The 20,571-nt window shown below is 44.8% G+C and overlaps 1 protein-coding gene across 1 annotated transcript in view; it reads left to right on the top strand.

Moving 5' to 3' along the window:
* The first annotated feature begins 7,678 nt into the window (after positions 1–7,678).
* The window catches only part of ARHGAP12 (Rho GTPase activating protein 12), a 77,505-nt gene continuing 64,612 nt past the window's right edge, over positions 7,679–20,571 (top strand). Inside the window, exons 1-2 of the mRNA XM_066627774.1 lie at positions 7,679–7,731; positions 17,231–17,973. Of these exons, the coding sequence (XP_066483871.1) occupies positions 17,308–17,973 (666 nt within the window). The 5' untranslated portion in view covers positions 7,679–7,731; positions 17,231–17,307. The remainder of the gene's footprint in view (positions 7,732–17,230; positions 17,974–20,571) is intronic.

Below are 20,571 nucleotides of genomic sequence, written 5' to 3' on the forward strand. Positions count from 1 at the left end.
GAATTTTCTTCTGAAGTTGTATAATTTAAAGATTTTTTGGTTTGTTTTTCTTATTAGAGATTATTTTCTCACAAGTGGGGTGATTTTTAGGTTCCAGGAAACATTTTAATGATGAAATATAACATAAAATTGAGAAAAGTTGATGGTGCTGACTTTGATATGCACTTTCCTGCTTGAAAAGTTATAGGTAACACAGAAAATCTAGGCACATTAATTGGGAGAAAGTCCCACTGAACTCTGAGAAGTTCACTTCTGAATAAACCTACTCAGGGTGAAGCTCTGTGGCTTGAGTATCTCTCGAATCATGATGTCTGGGGGAAAAACGGATACAAAAGGGGAACATGACTTGGAACTTGCTAAGAATTCATTATAGATATGTGTGGAAAGGTTATTTCAAATGACCTTAGATACATACTGGGTGTTGAGAAGCTGAGTCTTAAATTAATTTGTTCGAGCAGAGAATGTGAGTAGGAGGGAATTCAATGAAAAAAGAGGGAGGAGGAGGTGAAGAGAAGGGAATGTTAGTGTTTGGAGGTCAGGTTTGTGGCAGAATGATGTGGAGGGAGAGAGTTTCTCAGATTTCTGAGGTCAGGGATATTTTGTTCCTCAAAACTGGCAGATGTCTTCAGATGGCATGGCATCAGCACACAGCTTCCTGTCTCTGTTTCTCAGTAAAGCAAAGTGGTGCAAAGAGTAGCAGCAGAAAGGCCTATGTGAAGAGTAGGAGGGGAATAAGCCTTCAGCTGTGTAGGTGGCCATATCTAACAATGGGGGGAGGGGGGAGAACAAGACAGAGAACAAAAATAAAAGGTAAATAAAAGGAACTGACATCTGAGATACAGTCAATTCTCGTTATCAGCTAGGGTTAGGTTCCTGGAAAATCTAGTGGGTACCAAATTACCAGGTACTGAATCAATAAGCCTATAGGAAAAATTGGGTTCGGTTCCAGGAGACCATCTTCACCAATTCCATGAACACTTATGTACCTGAATCTTAACTTGAAGTCTATGGGGCTGGGTGATAGGGCTCATCTCCAACATCTGATGCTTCCTCAACGCATCAAAGTTTGTAGCAATGACTATTTCTCCATGCCGGCTATTCCTCAAATCACTGAAAGTTGCTGGCCCAACGAGGCTTGGGGATTGGGTTGCTACACCCATCCTCCACCTGTCTCTTGGATCCTACCCTTGGTTTGCCCCAGCCCCAGAGCAGCTCTTGGGAAACTTTCCAGAGAGCTCTCATTGGCCTCTCATCATTGCCAGGGTTGTGAAGGTTCAGCTGGAGTCCCCAAGATAGTGCCCAAGATGGTCGGCAAGTCTGGAAGCAGACACAAATGTGTCCGACAGTTCTCCACAGGCCAATGCCCATTTGATGTTATACTGGCATAATATTAACAGAAAATGAGAACAGTCGCGGATAACGAGGTAAGTGGCAATTCTGCCCCTCACAGGTAAGCAAATTCGTGGATAGCGAATTCCCATATAAAGAGAACTGACTGTAACTGATTGACTCAAGACATTAGATCTTCTGCGATGAGGGTTACACAAGAATTTCTTTCCTCAGATGAAACCTTGTCCATATCAGATACAGTGAAATAAGAGGAGCAACTCAAGCCCCACTTCACAAGCTCATCCTGCTGGAATGTCACTGTGTGTATGATTGCAATCACATATTATACTTTTTGGGATAGGTGTTGTGAATGTTCATGCCCTCATCATAATTGCAAACACAGCACAATTCTCAAGCTGTTTAAACACGTCATGGCATTTCAGTTGCTTTTGTCTGAGTGAACACACTCACCCTCTCAAACAGCAGTACTCTAGGAGTAAGTATGTTGTTTTGGTAGGTGTGTCCCGTATCCTCTTGCCTTCAGAAATAAGTTGGGGATAGAGAGTTTTCAGCTGTGTCACCTTGACTTTGAATGTCCTCCTCAGGGAGGATCACCTAGCACCAATCTGATGTCCTTATAATTCAGTGAAGACCTTTTGATTAGCCTAGGACTTTAAAACTGTTTAAGGTTCTTTAAACTGGTTAGTGTTTTTAATCTCTTGTGGTTTATTATAATGACTCTGTTGCTGCTGTAGTGATTTTAGAGCCCAATGCTGGGGCTGGCGTGTCAGCTCACCGCCAGTGTGCACTGTTGCAAATGTGCCATAAGGCACCTTTGCGGGCCCTCACGCTGGGCAAGCACTGGTGGTAGCCAAGCGCTGGCCAGTGCCAGGCTACCGTCAGGCAGGCACCTCACCTCCGCCGCTCAGTGGTCCCGCGGATCCAAAAGCCTCTGTGTTGGGCTCACTACCTGACACGGAGACACTTGATTCACTGCTGACCTTTTTGTTGGCGGTGAATTGAGTAGTCCCATTGTGGGGCTACTCTGTTTACCCGGGGGGAAAGGGACAAAAGTCCCCTTCTTCCGAGGTGCAGCCCGCAGCTGCTCGAAGAGTGCAGGACGCAGCGACAGCCATATTCAGTATCGCTGCAGTCCCGTGCCCCAAGCAGCTCAGGATTGGGCTGTTAGACACAGGGCCTAGGAGAGGGGGGTAAAGGGGGTAATTTGTACCTGGGCCCAGAGTCAAAAAGGGGCCCAGGAGCCAAAGGAGGGACCACGTAAATTTCCTGCAATCTTACATTTTCCTATCTATTCAGACTTGTTGCCTGCATGGGATGCTGGGGCACTACCACGAGTGTGGGGCTGCAGGTACTCGCAAGCCATATATGCTGGACCATACATGACGCTCCATAACACAGTGTCAAATCTCAGAGGAAACTGGCTGCTATAGTATCTCTTAGGCTTGTGGATCTGCTTGCCATGAAGGAGTGTTCCCCAACCTTGTTTTGCCCCTCCCTATCTCCATTCTGCTCCCCCATCACTACCCTCCCCTGCTCTGTTTCAGCCCTCCCCCTTTGCACAGGGGCTCAAAAGAAACTTTGTACCCCCTGATAAAATTCCTCCCAGAGCCCCTGGTTAGACATTCTATTACTTGATTTGTTCAGGGCCTGCCCAAGACCTCCTGATGCTGAGGCAAGACATGCTAAATGCTGCCCCCCCTTACCTGATGATATGCCAGCCTCTGCTCCTCTCCATTTTCTCGTCCTCTCTGTCTCCCTCTTCCTTTTCCAAACCAGGGAATAGAAAAAGGAGAAGCAGTAGAGGTAAGTACTGTACTGTAACTGGACATAGGCACCCCCACCATTCCGCTGCCTGAGACAGCTACTTCAGCTGGCTTCTTGGAGGGCTAGACCTGGATATGTTGTTCTAAACTATGTCACCTTCTCTGAGAGCACTTGGGCTGAAACAAAACCTATTCAGTTTTTGTAATAATGAAATCAACATTCTCACATCCCTATTTCCCTTTTTATTTCAGTGAGTTGATTATCAGGTTGTGTGAAATCAAGGAAATACTTCTATTTATACCAGGAAAGCAAACCATGAATGTGACACTATTTCATACACAAGCATATACATAGCCCTCCCTTTTCAGTCCTTATCACAACTCTGCCACCTCTCTTCTCCTGATATCGGATATATTTTGAGTGACCTTTTTCCTATCATTTTGTTCAGGCCTAATTTACCACTGAGGTGGTAAATCTGAGTCTGGGCTATGGGTGGGAGTTCATATGGTGCAATGCTTATATCAGTGGTGTACCCAGGGGGGTCCATGGGTACAAGTGACCCCAGGTGGGCTGGGGGATGCCAGTGCCACCCCAGCTGTACCACTCTAAGGACTGCTATGTTTGCGGCTCCCCCTGGAGGTGTTCTGAGGGCTGGAGAGGCCATGTGTGGTCTCCCTGACCCTAAGAAGTCCTTCTAAGCCCTCCCCAGAGGGCTTAGAAGGGGTGGCAGCACCTCCAGGCATGCCGCTGGGTGCCACAGTGGCCAGGACCACCACTGATTTATATGTAGACATTTTTAATATGGTGAAACAACTAGCATGTCAGGGAGAACCCTCACCTAAAACACTGTTCCCTGGCTCCTACGTGCAGGGAAGGGTTTTTTGTTTTTGTAATGGGGTATTCAATCATGTGAGCCACTCAGTCTGAAGCTGTACAGTTTATCCAGATGCAGGGTTATCTCATCAAGGGGAAGCAGGTCTATGTAGAACAGCAAATCTTCCAGGATTAACCTGGAGTTTCCAGGAATCAGGATCAATCTCCATGTACCGACTAAAAGTAATCCTGGAGATTTTCATGGGACTTTCCATTAAAAACTTTCCAACATTATATCACGCTGGAAAACAAATCTCTAGGAATAGAGATTCCAGGCTATCAGACCTGGCCTACGTTAAGTATAATTCTGCTTTCCTATGATAGCTTGTTTCATCTGTAACAGAATGAGGAAGTATTTTCAAACACTTCCTCATATTTGGTTTATTAAGCTATAAAGGAGACCAAGAACTGCTTCCTGGAATACCATGAGAATAATTTTGGATCATTTAAAAATCATATACACAAAACACACACCAGTTCTTTCCATTCATTGATCAGTAATATTGTCAACTGTCAGGGGTGTTCAGATGCTGCTTCTGTGCCTAAACCAGTCCCACACAATTAACAATGCTCATGCTTACATGGGCACATGCCCTAGTCTCTCCCCTCAATGTTTGGTTTCCTATAGTGTGCTCCAAAACTCCCCCCTCTACATGCAAACAACCCCCCATGCAATTAGCAAGGTGAACTGGGAAGGACCTAGGGCACATGTGAAGGGTGAGTGTACACTGTTATTGCATGAGGCTGATTCAGGCATTGAAATATTACTGAAGCAGGCCAGGGCTCATCTAGTCCAGTTTCCTGTATCTCAAAGTGGCCCCCAGATGCCTCTGGAAGCACACAAGACAACAAAACACCTGTAGCCTATTGCCAATCCCTTGTATCCAGCATTCAGAGACACACTACCTCCAAACCCAGAGGTTGCATATAGTCTTTCTGACTTGTAATCTGAGATGGACTTTTCCTTCCCTTTTAAAAGCATCTAGATCAGGTGGCAAGATTTCCTTTTGTTTATTCAAACTCCAATCAATTTTAGCGGATGTCCCCTGGTTCTGGTACTGTGCAAGAGGGGAAATTGCTTCTGTCTTTCTACTCTGTTCATCGAATGCATAATTTTATGTCACAATCATGTCCCCTCTCAGGCATCTTCTGCCTAAATTGAAGAGCCCTAAACATTGTAGTCTTTCCTCATGCTCCGACCCACTAATCATTTTGGTCATTCTCATTTGCACCTTTCCCAGTTCCACTATATTCTTTTTGAGATGTGCAACCAGAACTGGCCTCATGACTCCAGATATGGCCTTACCATTGATTTGTACAAGGGCATCATAGCATTGGCCATTTTATTTTCAGTCTTTCTTTTTAATGATCCTAAGCATGGAACTGGTTTTCTTCACAGCTGCCACACACTGGGCTTACACTTTCATCCACCACCACACCAAGATCTCTCTCCTGATCCATCACAGACAGCTGTCTTTTTTGAGATATGGCGACCAGAACTGGACACAATACTCCAGGTGTAGCCTTACCATCGATTTGTACAATGGCATTGTAATGTTAGCCGTTTTGTTCTCAATACCTTTTCTAATGATCCCAAGCATAGAATTGGCCTTCTTTACTGCTGCCGCACACTGGGTCAACACTTTCATTGACCTGTCCACCACCACCCCAAGATCTCCCTCCTGACCTGTCACAGACAGCTCAGAACCCATTAGCCTATATGTGAAGTTTTGATTTTTTGCCCCAATGTGCATGACTTTACACTTACTGGCATTGAAGCGCATCTGCCATTTTGCTGCCCATTCTGCCAGTCTGGAGAGATCCTTCTGGAGCTCCTCACAATCACTTCTGGTCTTCACCACTCGGAAAAATTTGGTGTCGTCTGCAAACTTAGTCACCTCACTGCTCACCCTTGTCTCCAGGTCATTTATGAAGAGGCTGAAAAGCACTGGTCCCAGGACAGATCCTTGGGGCACACTGCTTTTCACCTCTCTCCATTGTGAAAATTGCCCATTGACACCCACTCTCTGTTTCCTGGTCTTCAACCAGTTCTCAATCCATGAGAGGACCTCTAATTCCCTGACTGTGGAGTTTTTTTAGTAGCCTTTGGTGAGGGACTGTGTCAAATGCCTTCTGAAAGTCCAGATATACCATATCAACAGGTCTACCCACATCCACATAACTGCTGACCTTTTCAAAGAATTCTAAAATATTCAAAAGGTAAGACTTACTCTTCTTTTAAACAATTATTTTCAACAGACTTTGCCTCTAATGCTTTCCTGGTAGGAATTTCCACTGAAATCAATAGGACTTAGTTCCTAAATCCTATCCCTGTCACTTCACAAGGAGGAGTTATCCCAAAGTCCAATCACCAAATCAAGGCTATTAAACCTTGAGTCTAGTCAAGGGGGGAGGAGATGTGGGACTCAACTTGAGTCTTGGCACTGTGGCTCCAGCACATTCCTGCAGGAAGGTAATTAAAAAACATCATTGACCCTAATTTGGGGGTATATATATCCTCAGGCTGGAAGACAGAGCTCTCAGCTTAGTGGTGCGTGGTGTCTTCTGCAACCACAGGGATGAGCCTGCCCCTTGTCAGGAGTCTTGTGTTACCTGTGAGCAGGTTGCATGTACCCTTCCTAGAGGGAGAAGTCTCTGCTCAAACGTTGGAATCCTTCCTTGTGCGGCATGGCAATGCAGCTGCGCAGAAGCCCACCACTACTTTGGATGTGCCAGAAGAGCCTTGCATTTTCAGGGCTGCCTCTTCGCTCCTGTGTTTACTTTCTCTAGCCCTGTCCATGTGCCTAATTAAGCAGCTACAGCAAATGCCTTAATAACCTTCCTTGCAGGCCACCCATTAATCTCAGCAGGGAATCAAGGCTGCAGTTGTGCCCATGCTTACCTGGGGGTAAGCACAGAAGTGTAAGTGGGGTGGAGCCTAAGGGACACCTGCCCTGGGCACTATGCCAAGGAGGGCACATGACTGCCCTTCAGGCTCTGCAGTAGTTAAGGAGGAGACACTGGTGGCTTCACACCCTTGTTCTTTTACCCTTGTTCCTTTACCCGCGCAGTGCTTGTGTGCCTCACATGGCGGTGCTGCTGCTTTTCAAAGGACTCCAGTGGGAAGGCTCTGCCTCACCTGCCTCCCCACCCACTGCCCATCCCCGGTGTGTACATTATTTGTTTCTGACCACAAACACTGAGGTCTTGCAGTATTGTGTTGTATGCTCAGTATCCACGCAGGCAGCTTGAAGGCATGTAAAGGGGGTGCACAAATGGGGAGTGCTGTTTATTTAGGTAAAGAGTGGATAGGATTGCACCCTGAGAGCCCAATCCTATGCACGTCTACTCAGAGGTAAGTCCCATAGAGTCAATGGGGCTACTCTCAGGTAAGTGTGGATAGGAATGCAGCCTGAGAGCGCAATCCTATGCACGTCTACTCAGAGGTAAGTCCCATAGAGTCAGTGGGGCTTACTCCCAGGTAAGAGTGGATTAGATGTAGCCTGAGGGAGGCGAGGGGGCCGGTCCCTCACTAGGCAACGGTTGCCAGGGTGCCGTCGCCCCTCGCCCGGCCCCGCCCTTCCCCCGGCACGTGACAGGGACCTCTGACGCCTGGCCGCGTGGGGTGCCCTGGAGCTGACACCGGGCGCGGAGCTGGGCGGGGCCGAGCGACGGGAGGCCAGTCGAAGAGGGAAGGAAGGAGGGAGCGCAGAGCGGAAGGAGGAGGCGGCGGGAGCCTGTCGTGTAAGTGCCGCGCGCGTCCTGGACGCGCGGTGTGGGTGAGGGGCGGGGAGGTGAGAGGGCGACCGTTATTTCCGTTGGGAAGGGGGCGGTTGAAGGGCGCGCGCGGGGGGGCCCTGGTTGCTCCTCCCCCCTCGCGGGCGGCCACGCTGTGGGGGGGCCGTTGCTTGCCTGCTCCCTACTCCTGCAGTGGTGGCTGGGTGGAGGGGGTGGCTTGCCCGCCCCCCCCGCGTCTCTCGCCGGCTCCAGGCTCTGCCTGCGCTCGCGGGAGGGGGAGCGGAGCCCCTTTCAGCAGCTTTGACTACCCTCGTCGGGGGCGTGGCGGCAGGTCTGGCCCTGCTCTGGAGCTGCTTCCCTCCCCGAGAGGGGCAGAGAGCGGGCGATCCCGGCTGCCGGGGGGGGGGGGCTCCCGCGGCGCTGCTGCTGCCGCCAGCTCTGCATCAAGAAGCTTAGTAGACCTGGGCTTCAAAGACTACTGTGGCTCTCAGCACCCTCCCCCTGCCCTATTTTGCCCCCATTGCACCTCCCCCATTGCACCCCTCCCCCTTTGGGAAGGGGCCCAGAAGAAACTTTGTACCCCCTGATAAAATTCCTTTCATAGGCCCTGGGTTCAAGGACCAAGTCATGTTTCTGTAGGAGGGAGGGGTGTGTGTGTGTGTTTAAAGGATGTATATAAAGTGTGTGTGCGCACACACACTTTATATACATCCTTTAAATATACATATATAGTATATTTATGTGCATCCTTTATATACACACACATATACTTAAAGTATGTACACACACTTTACATACATCCTTTAAACAAACACACACTTTAAGTATGTGTGTGTACATACACTTTAAGTGTGTGTGTGTGTGTGTGTGTGTGAGAGAGAGAGAGGTTTTCCTCTCTCTCTCTCTCTCTCTCTCTCCTATCTCTTCCTCATTTTACATGTATAAAGTTTTATTGTGTGTGCCAGGGTTGATTTTTGTGTGGTTGATTTTTGCTTCCATATAACTACCTGATAGCTTTGTGTGTGTGTGTGACAGAGAGAGAGAAGGAAACCTCACTCTTATTTCTTCCTCATTTTATGTTCCAGTTTTAATTCAAAGTTTTCTTGCTGTGACAAGTACTGTCTGCTTCCGGAAATATGTAGGAATCTGAGTCTTCAGCGTCCCCAGTAGGAGGCTTTCTTCTTCTTGTACTGGCAATGACTACTTCATGCCCTAAAGCATTAATATTTGTGTTCATGCACAAGTCAGATGCCGACATCCTGCTGTTATGGCCACCCCTCGGCCTTTTCCAGAATTGATCTTGACAAGTTCCCTTTGTAGGAAAAGCTTTCAGGATGAAGAATACTGTTATATTTTTCAGTGGTGCTGTAAAATGTGACTTGCCTTTTTGCTGCACGTTTTACGTTTTGCGCAGTCTGTGTGATGTTTGCAAGTTTTTATGCAGTTGGGCAAACTGCATGCACCAGCAGAGGGCAAAATAATTAAGGATGCATTGTGAAACTTTGTTTCACTGGTTAAAGGGTTATGTTGGGTCTGTGACCGTACAAGAATGATGATGGTTAAAGGGGGTGGGAAGGTGAAAGTCACATAGTGTAGTTAGTTTGATTGGAAGTTCTGCATTCTCTGGGCCCCAACTAACTATAAAGAGATTCTGAACAGTGTTTGTTTGCAGTCACAGTGGATTAACCACACATTTTTCTTTGCTATTTATGGTTCATCATTGTTATTGGGACAATAACAAAAGAGCATGGAACAAATGGTGATGCTATGTTGTGTGCCCTTTTAGCATTCTTTATTTTGTGAAAGTTGGCTGCAGGAAGCTCCTTAGTATTTTAGTATGTAGTGTGTTCAGAAATGGGCAAACTGACTTGGTCAATTTTCAAGAAAGGTTAAATGGCAAAGTTTATCTTTTGAAGGAAGCTCAAACTGTTAGAGAGCTTGTTTGTTTGTATTTGGGTGCTTCCTAGTGTTGCTGGAATCTGTGGTTACACAGAGACTAGGCAGGTTTTTCTGTAACCGCTATCTACTGTCCATGCTTGTCATCTGGGTTTTTTAAATCTTTATGCTCAGTTTGAAACTATTTCGTATAAAATTGAGTACAAATGAGTCATACAAGCTGTCAAGCAAAATGATTCTGTTGAAATTTCAGTGTGTGAAATTGATTTCCCATGGCAAATGTGAGGAGAATGTTGTTATGAAAACCATGGACTTGGCGTTGTATAGTGTGTTTGTTTTTCTGCCATGGTGACTAGAAGTGCTGCTGTTCTTTCTTCAAATGACTCCTGTGTACTTGATTCTTGTAAGAAATGTTGATCTTAAAAATGGAGAGTAATGCAGTCCCTTTGTCTTGCATTGCTCTACTGGACAGAATTCTTGTCTTAGAGTGACTATAGATTGTAGAAAAAATCCAATTATTTTGCCAGAGGGGCCCATTTTGTTCTCAGACAAAATGTACCCAAAAATCGTAGGCTTAACGGAAGTGGGCCTGAATCAAAGCTTGTTCCTGAGATGCTGACAAGTCACAACATAAGAGAAAACATCTATTGTGTAGAGGACAGTTGGCTGGATTTTATTTCATCTGGCCTTCAGTTGGTATGACAGTGGGGATCTAAATGTCCTCCAATACTGCTTCAATGACTAACTTTGTTTGTGTCTTAACATCATTAATCCCAACAGCAGTTCACTGCAGCTGTAGGGAAAAATGTTTGCCAGTACAATGGTCTGTGGTATAAGAACCAAACGGTTGTCTTGTTTTTTTGTTACATAAATAGTGGTGAGTTCTTCCAATTCTCTGTTGGCTGAATTTAGACTACTCAATAACCTTCTTTTCAGTTCTGGAATATCAGCTTTCTGATTTTTTATTGCTTTTTGTGAAGAAACTAAGGCAAAATATAATTGATTTTAAAAGAATTTCCAGGAAGGGAAATGTGGAACCAGAAACCAACATATAACAGTGCTTTTTAACATGTTAAGGATTTTTGCAGTTCCGTGTTTATTTTTTTTTGCTGCTTTAAAAGTCAGCAAAGTGGTTGGGTTATAATAGTGGAGTCAATCTTGTGTACCCCTTTCTTGACTTGTGTGTGTTCAGTGAAGTGTGTGGGTTTTGAAAAAAAAAGACTTAATGTCATGCTATTTTGTTTTCATTGCCTCCCACAGTAATCCATTCTTTGAAAGGTAGACATTAGTCTATAATGCAGTTTTCTATATTAACCCCCCCTTCTGGTTCTTAATGTGCTTGTAATATAGATGATGAATGTATCTTCTGCCTCCTCCCATCAAATCTAATTATCTCTGTGTGCTTCTCCAGCTTACTCCAGAGTAAATTGAATGTTGCGGTTGGACATGATTCCTTGGTTGCAGTAACTTCTTGTGTGATGATGATATGACTGGAATAAATAATTAGAAGCTGATGATAGTTAAAACACATTATAGGTAGTCCCCAACTTACAGATATCAGATAACTGTGCCAGCACTTCTGTGCAGTCTGTCAAACCTTCTGCTTTCACACAAAGGAGCACTTTTCAGAGTTTTGTTGGTTCTGACTTCTAGACCAGTGGTTCTTACACATTTAGCACTGGGACCCACTTTTTAGAATGAGAATCTGTCAGGACCCACCAGAAGTGATGTCATGACCGGAAGTGACATAATCAAGCAGGAAATTTTTAACAATCCTAGGCTGCAATCCTACCCAGGATCGAGTCCTATTGACTATCACTGTTAAAAGTATAGTCATAGTAGCTTGTTAAAAGTGCAGGTCTGTAACATTTCCCCAAATGCAGTCACATACCAGTCTAATATATTAAAAATAAAATATTGAAATGAATAGGGACCCACCTGAAATTGGCTCACGACCCACCTAGTGGGTCCTGACTCACTGTTTGAGAAACACTGTTCTAGACAAATGGCTGGAACAGAATCTGAATTGTGTGCATGAAGCTCAGTGCCTCTCTTAATTCAGTGGGATACTGACATGTTTAGTTCTTGAAGCTTACTTTTTTTATTTCCCTGTGTTTACAAATTGTAGCCATAATCCAGCTAGGTTCCTGGGATGCTTGAACTGGGCTATGCAGGGGGAGTTGGCTTCTTCCAAACGCATTCTTATTCTCCAACCTACAATACAAAATATTTTTTAAACATGAAGATGTCTTTAAAAGAAAAAAAAGCAGATTTTGGTGTATCCCTACACCTTCCGCAGAAGCAGTTGTGAGGTGGGAGCGAAACTTAACTGGTGTATCTCTTGTATGCTACTCTGGAACATTGCCTAGAATTTCAGGCTTAACAGTTTGTGGCTTGTTACTGATTGTATATCACAGTCTTTGCAGCCCTGGCCATATGGCAAGAATGTACAGAGTGGGGATTTTGAAGAATCTTGCCCAATCCAGAGAAGGAGTTCTGGACGTGGAAGCAGGCTTGCGCATGTATACTGCTTGACACAGGAACTGCAGATGTGCATCTCTATTCATGTTGTATTATTACTTGTTAGATGTACATTCAAATACATATCCCCATGCTAGTATGAGTAGTTGCATGCCACTGGAGCTGACTTGGGAGGGAGTATCTTTTGTAGGTAGATAGCTTCTAATTCAGGGGTGTCCAAACATTTTGGCAGGAGGGCCATGTCATCTCGCTGACACTGTGTTAGGGGCTGGGGGGGAAAAGAATTAATTTACATTTAAAATTTGAATAAATTTACTAGAGATGGAACATATGAATGAATGAAGATCTTGCAGTAGCTCAAGAGTTATAAAAAGCCTTGCGCAAAGCAAGAGCAGCCTTTCATTTACTGCCACTGTTGCATCACAGATGTGAAACAGCAAGTAGCGTAGGGAGCCCTTGTCCTACAGCTCAGGTGAGAGATTGAACAGTCATCCTCATGCTGAGTGCAGTTGCATAGCGCCAGCAAGGGCCCTAGCAAGTCTCTGGAGGGCCAGAGGCTCATTGGGGACTCCCTGAGGGCCAGGTTGGGAGTCCCTGAGGGCTGCAAGTGGCCCCTGGGCCGGGGTTTGGACACCCCTGCTCTGATTGACTTTTTACTTGCAGGTGTTTTCTGCTGCTAAAAGCGGCCTGGTTCAGTTGCAGGACCAAAGCGTGCTTTGCATTGTGAGAATGAGCTGTCCTACTAGTGTTTATGGTGATCTTTTAGCTAGTGGGTGTGTGTGATGCTGGCATAGAGTGAGACTCCTAAAGCCTCACTAAGAGGCCTCAGACTGTTTAGGGGAACGGGGTTAGCCTTCACCCACATTCTACTTCTCCCTGGCATGTGGCTTCCCTGGACTATTAGGTTTCCTGGAGCCTTTCACCTGTCCTCATTATGGGCCTTTAAAGGGCCCTTGCAAGCTGCATACAGACACCTGTCCTTTCAGTATCTGGGGGCCTGGATCTTATTTCTTTGTTGCCAAGGTAATGGAGATGCTGATTAATGTGTATTCACTGTGAGCTGGGTTATTCCTGCGTGGCTGCTGTCACCTGTTGATCTGCCAGCCCTGGTGGCAGTGGTTGGGTGTTCTGACCAGGCTGGGTTGCCTCTGGGGCAACTCGAGACAGAGCTTTTAAGAACCCTTGAGCTCATGTGCTCCCTACTCCTCTCTAGCACTGTGTTAAAACCATCACTTGTGTTTGTAGCTAGGTTGTAATCAGAAGTCACTAGTCTGTAGTTTCAGTGCTCCATCTTTGACTATAAGTGAACATTCACATTTTGCACTAGCTGAAGGTTTTGGAAACTCAAGGACAGTCCCATGCATTGTCTGAAGGCACATGATGTAGAAACTTTGCTGAAGCTAAACAGCTCTGGGTCTGATCAGTACAGGGGTGGGAGACTGTTGGGGAACTTTAAGTTTTAAGTGAGAAAAAGTGAAATATAAATGAAATTATGTTGGCTTGTAGAACATGAGCATCAGATCCTGAGATAATTGAATCTCATTAAAATCCTGCAGTTGGAAATAGGTTGGTTTTGCATAAAAATGGTCATTTCTGACCACTATTACAAGAGCTTGAATTATTTTGTACCTTTTGGAAGCTGTGTCATACTTACTAGTAGCATAGATAGGGGTAAAGGACATATCCAAGCTGCAGTTGTGCCTGAATCATGCATTACCTCATTAAAGCTGGTCAGAAACAACTCTAGCAAGCTAGAAGCTCACATGGAAACATGATTAGAGGTACACTACAATTTATGGAAGTCTGTTTAAGAAGGCAGGGTGATAGAACTTGAAAGATCTCAAATACTTTCCTAATGTCTGGTCTTACTGTGTAAGTGTGGACAGAGAGGTTATGGAAAGCTTGAATAGCAATTACTGAACTCAGAGAAATACATTTCAGAAATTTCTGTGAACCCTCTGTTGGGAGGCAAAATAAACAAAATGGTCCTTTTGTCCTCAAGATTTAATAATATCTGAGCTTTGTAAATAAATCCTTGCGTAAGCAAGAGATTGTCTTGAGCTAAAAAAAGATGTGATCCATTTTGTTAAGTAACTGAAACAATAGGCTTAGAAATACTCGAAGACCAAGAGGCTAACACATGAATCATGAAAAGTTGTTGTTTATACTATTTAAGATGCTATTGTATGACTTCAGATCTCTGTCTAGAACAGCCATTTTCAACCTTTTTCAGCTCTGCAGACTGACAAGGCTCTAAAATTGTCAAGGCACACTACTAGTTTTTTACTTATATTAAATTACTACATTAATTTGCATTAATAATTTTTACTTTAATTTACATTAATGTTGGCAACCTTTAGTCTCAAAAGACTATGGTATCGCGCTCTGGATGGTGGTTCTGGCACAGCGTCTAGTGTGGCTGAAAAGGCCGATTCGGGAATGACAATCCCTTCCACACTGGGAGCAAGTGTAGTGTGTCCCTGGTCTGTCTCCCTGGCTGTGGGCCTTCCTTCTTTGCCTTGGTCTGTTGGCCTAGTGTTTTTTCAAACTGGGAAAGGCCATGCTGCATAGCCTGCCTCCAAGCGGGCTGCTCAGAGGCCAGGGTTTCCCACCTGTTGAGGTTCACTCCTAAGGCCTTCAGATCCCTCTTGCAGATGTCCTTGTATCGCAGCTGTGGTCTACCTGTAGGGCGCTTTCCTTGCACGAGTTCTCCATAGAGGAGATCCTTTGGGATGCAGCCATCATCCATTCTCACGACATGACCGAGCCAACGCAGGCGTCTCTGTTTCAGCAGTGCATGCATGCTAGGGAGTCCAGCTCGTTCCAGGACTGTGTTTGGAACTTTGTCCTGCCAGGTGATGCTGAGGATGCGTTGGAGGCAGCGCATGTGGAAAGCGCTCAGTTTCCTCTCCTGTTGTGAGCGAAGAGTCCATGACTCGCTGCAGTACAGAAGTGTACTCAGGACGCAAGCTCTGTAGACCTGGATCTTGGTATGTTCCGTCAGCTTCTTGTTGGACCAGACTCTCTTTGTGAGTCTGGAAAACGTGGTAGCTGCTTTACCGATGCGTTTGTTTAGCTCGGTATCGAGAGAAAGAGTGTCGGAGATCGTTGAGCCAAGGTACACAAAGTCATGGACAACCTCCAGTTCATGCGCAGAGATTGTAATGCAGGGAGGTGAGTCCACATCCTGAACCATGACCTGTGTTTTCTTCAGGCTGATCGTCAGTCCAAAATCTTGGCAGGCCTTGCTAAAACGATCCATGAGCTGCTGGAGATCTTTGGCAGAGTGGGTAGTGACAGCTGCATCGTCGGCAAAGAGGAAGTCACGCAGACATTTCAGCTGAACTTTGGACTTTGCTCTCAGTCTGGAGAGGTTGAAGAGCTGTCCGTTTGATCTGGTCCGGGGATAGATGCCTTCTGTTGCAGTTCCAAAGGCATGCTTCAGCAGGACAGCGATGAAAATTAATTACTACACTAATTTTTAATTAATATAATTAATACAATCAAATCATTACATGACAAAGGGCACAATCCTAACCAGGTCTACTCAGAAGTAAGTTCTATTTTGTTCAGTGGGGCTTACTCTCAGGAAAGTGTGGTTAGGGTTGCAGCCAAAGACTCACAAGAAGTTTGGAGAGTATGAAGTTTGGAGTGTATGTGATTCTGGAAAGGAGGAAAAATGTTGTTAAAGTGTAATGCCAGAAAGTGCTAGCAAAGAGAGGTCAGACGGAGCACATAGTGAAAGAGATGTGGGGTGAGGGGCAATGATTGAAAGAAGTGCAGGATTCAGCTGGAGTGGGGGGGGGAGAATGTGAGGAAAGTGATTCTGGACCTTGGAAAGATATGGAGGAGTGAAGGGAGGGACAGTAAGAGAGGTGCTAACTGTAATTATGAGATTTGGGGGGGAGGAGTGTGCCTGTGGGAGGGAGTGGGGTGGGGAAAAGTGCCAATTGCCTGCTCCTGTATTTAAGAAAAAAGAATGTGACAAAAAGCCCGATTCTAGGCATGTCTACTCAGAAGTAAGCCCCACTATAGTCAATGGGGCTTACTCCCAGGTAAGTGTGGATAGTATTGTAGCCCAATGCCCTTCCCTTAAAAGGAAAAAGACAAGGCAGGGAGGGTCACTTTGAGGAATTGCAGGCAACTGTGGCGCCAGGACCCTTTTAGCTAGCCAGTTCTTGGGCTGGTGGCCTCAGCAGCCTGCTCCCTACCTGCTTGCCTGCTCCTGTCTCCCTCATTTCTCGCTCTGGACCTCTCTGCCTGGACTTAATACCCAATCTTAGGCATGTCTACTCAGAAGTAAGCCGCATAATAGTCAATGGGGCTTACTCCCAGGTAAGTGTGGATAGGATTGTGACCCAAAGCCCTTCCTCTGAAAGGCGAAAGACAAGGCAGGGAGGGTCACTTTGGGTAGTTGCAGGCAACTGTGGCCGGAAAAGGGACTTTCGTGGACCCTTCGCCAGGCCAGCCAGTTCTTGGGCTGGAGGCCTCAGCAGATGTGCTCCCTTCCGACCTGCCTCCCTGCTCCTGCCTCCCTCCTTCTCACTCACTCCGCAGACCTCCTCCAAGCTCTCTGGCTGCCCAGTCAACTCGTGGGGCGGACTTGATACCCAATCCTAGGCATGTCTACTCAGAAGTAAGCCCCATAATATTTAACGGGGCTTACTCCCAGGTAAATGAGAATCCTCTCATTTGCAGCCTTCCTTTTGCTCAGCAGCAGGAGATGCAAACTGCTCCTTTTTCCTAGGCTGCCGTGTGAGGGTCAAAGCAGCCACTTCTCCCCTGCGCCTGCGGCCGCTACCTGATTCCTCTGGCCCCACGGCACACCTGAGGCTGCTTTGCAGCACACCAGTTGAAAACCACTGGTCTAGAAACTTTGCACTTTTCTATGCACTCCCTTAGTTGAGTGCATTTGTATTGGCTCACAGCATCAGATTGCAGTGATGGAGGGATATCGTGGGGAAGGCAGATTCAGAAGCTCCAAAAAATGTGATAAGGGATGGATCTGAGAATGGATCCTGTTGTGGGAATATTCTGAAGATTTGGTTAGTTGGTTCATCTGAAATAAGGAATGGGTCAATAAAAAACTTTTAGGTGGCTTTTGGTAACGTGTGTGTTCTTCTTACAGTTTGCTGAGGAACAAGAGGAAGAGAAACCATAATGTGGCATACCTTTCACTTGGAAAGGTGAACACAATTTTAAAAGATGGCTGACAAGAGTGGAAAAATTATTTTGGGTCCGTTGTACATTGAAGTTGAATACGACTATGAATATGAAGCAAAGGACAAAAGGATTGTGATTAAACAAGGCGAAAGATACATCTTGGTGAAAAAGACTAATGACGACTGGTGGCAGGTCAAAAAGGATGAAAATTCCAAGCCATTTTATGTGCCAGCACAGTATGTGAAAGAAGTAACTCGCAAAGCACTAATGCCGCCTATTAAGCCATCAAGTGGTTTGCCGAACAGCTCTCTAAAACTTATGCATGGGTTACAGAGGTCAACGGAAAATGTGAATAAATCACCAGAGCTTTCTAGTTTTGGAAAATCATCTCCCATTCAAGTATCAGGCCTAGTACGGGATTCCAATCAGAATCTGGGACCAAACAGTAGCCCAGGCCAGACTATTGGCCTGAGCCTGGACCTTGCCCAAAATAATGAAAAATTTAATGAATTCCAGTTTCCGAAAGTTTCTAGTCAGAACAGGACCTTCTCTGTATCTCATTTTCCATGTTCTGATTGTATGGAAATAGAAAAGACCAGCTTTTTACAAGATCAGTCGTATGATTCAGCAGGTGAAGGCTCAGAAAAAATCCGTCAGGATTCAGAATCTGGAGATGAACTCAGCAGCAGTTCCACAGAACAGTTACAGGTAAGGCAATGTAGAACATTTTTTTTAAAACAAGTCTTTTTCATGTAAAAATGTCTGAAATGGCATTCCACTAATAAGCTTCTATGTGCACTTAACTCATATATCAAATATAGAAGCTAGGATTCTGTAACTTTTTGTACAAGCACACTCAGCCTGTGGGGGATGTTGTTTGGTAATGAGTTAGGTCAGTGGTTCTCAAACTTGTTAGAGGCCCTAGAGGCAGCTGTTTGATTTATAAATGCCATTTGGGCAACAGTGGCTCTCCCCCTCCCATAGCAGCTTGTTTAACTCTGGATGCACATAGCCTAATCTATCAGTTTTGCAAATTACCAAAAATTGGGACATGGCCCACTGGTGGATCCTGGATCCACAGTTTGAGGACTCCTGAGTTAGGATATTTGTTTTCCTTGGTGACACTAACACTTTGCTGTAGGTCTCTGTTTTCACAGTCTTCTTTTAAATGTACTCTTTCCAGAAAATTAACACTACCAGAAGTATGCTTTTAAAAGAGGACATATAGTTGAAAGGATTAAGTAGCATTATTGTCAGTTTAAGCCGCTGCCATGGTCAAAGCGTATATCCTTTTCAAAAGATTATCTTTAACTGCCAGAGAGTTGAAATATCAACAGGCTGGTGTAATAGTGGTATTTTGTAGTACCTGGTAGCCTTTGCAGGAGACAGGATACTGAACTAAATTTACTGATGTATTCACTCTTAGGCTACTTTGTTGTAAGTAGGTCTTACTAGTTTATTCTGAGTTACTTTTGAATTGTAACGTAGCTGCCATGTGAGGAGTAACTGCTCAGGGTCATAAGTTGTCTCTGATTTGTGCAGCAGAATCTTTTGGTTAAGTGGATTAGTTTTGAGGTTCTCAGTGAGATTATTGCGTATTCTGATTTTATAAAAGAGAGCAAAAAATTGAATCTAATATTAGATACATTTTGCATTTAAATTATGGTAAAAAGAAAGGAAGCATGGGCAACAACAGCTCCAGGTATGTTTCCTACCAAAACCCATGTAGTGCTTGACTTTTGCCAGATTTATTTATTTAGCTTATGGCATATAATACATGGACTTGTATATCAGTTAGACTAGATCAAATGTCAATGTCCATTTCATGCAGCCATTCAAGGACAGAGTTACCTTCATAGAAAAAGTCAGACCATGGGCCAGTATACGCCCTCAGTTTGCAGTCAGACACAATGTGGTACATGGTTTGGTGGGAGAACCCGCAGTCACACTGAGGGGTAGATACTAGCCCCCATTTAAACATTGAATCCTGACAAACACCATGTAGAGTATGAATCCTGTTCAAAGTTTTCCGGTGCTGATGAGGTAAGTCAAAACCTGGCACCTTAAGTGTAGGATCGTCTATATATCTACCCATTTTTCAGTGTTCAACTGCCCAATTAACTTTCCATTGGGTGTAGATGTTGAAATTATTGTGCAGAAGTTGTGCACATGCCAGAGAAGGCTTCCTGGATTTGAGCCTACCGATTGATAGATGAGGAAGATCGGCATTCACTGGTAAAAGTGGGTTGTTGGTGATGTGGGAATAAACCCGTCGTTCCCAAACCATGGGCTACAACCCAAATAAAGGTCATGTGGATGTTCCTAACAGTCGTATAAACATCCTATAACCTGTGCAGGTGCACAGCTGGAATTTAAGTCCCACACAGTTTCCCTCTTGGCACTCTGGAGCTTGACAATATCATCACCAAGCAATCCAGAGAATTCTTTAAATTTTATAATAGGTGATGATGGCATGTACCAACTCTGTGTATTGCTGGACTAAGAGAGAAACTATATTTAGGGTGCAGTTAAAAAAAAGGTTTAGGAAACAATGGAATAAATAATGACTTAAATCTTGGGAGTATTTGGAAGCAGCATGCTTGTTTTTAAAGACATTCTTTTAATTTCTCTTCAGATCAGTGGGGAGAAAGGAAGAGAAAGCAGGAACTACACTGGAATTTCAGGACCAGTCTTATGTGCCTTTTGCAAATGCAGTTGAAATTGTCTGTATTTGTACTTGCATGTAGAGTAGAGAATCTTCACTTGGTTTCAGCCCATAACTATTGCTGACAAGTGTGCTTATTTACATTTTTAAAAATACAAGTCTAGTCAAATATACAAAACCTGACTAGAAGAGAGATTCTTCTCCCACGTGTTTCTGACACTGTTTTCTTTTTTATTCTATAGTTACACTTTGGCTTGGTATGGACTCATTGTTGACTCCCATGGTTTACAGATTGGGAGTCAGGCTAAAGAACTGATGTTTCTTCTCTCCTCCCATGATCCCTGGAGTGGTATTCCTTTAGTATGCATTGATGGACTGATACATAATACTGCTCTTCCTTGAACAGCAGATTGTAGCCATGCTTTGAACTGAGTTTGTAAGCTGTGGTTTTGCAGCATGGTTTGTGTAACTGTGGTTTTATTTTGTGCACAAACTGACCTAAACCCCATGGTTAACATTGAAGATGAGAGGAGGAAATGTATCTAGAGAAGGGGGAACTGAGCAGGTTTCTTCAGACTGGCTCCTGATATTCAAAACACATCAGCCCAGAACCAGTATTATGCTTGTTCAGACCCTTGTCT

Source organism: Tiliqua scincoides, chromosome 5 (assembly GCF_035046505.1).
Source record: "Tiliqua scincoides isolate rTilSci1 chromosome 5, rTilSci1.hap2, whole genome shotgun sequence".
Taxonomy (NCBI): Eukaryota; Metazoa; Chordata; class Lepidosauria; order Squamata; family Scincidae; genus Tiliqua; species Tiliqua scincoides.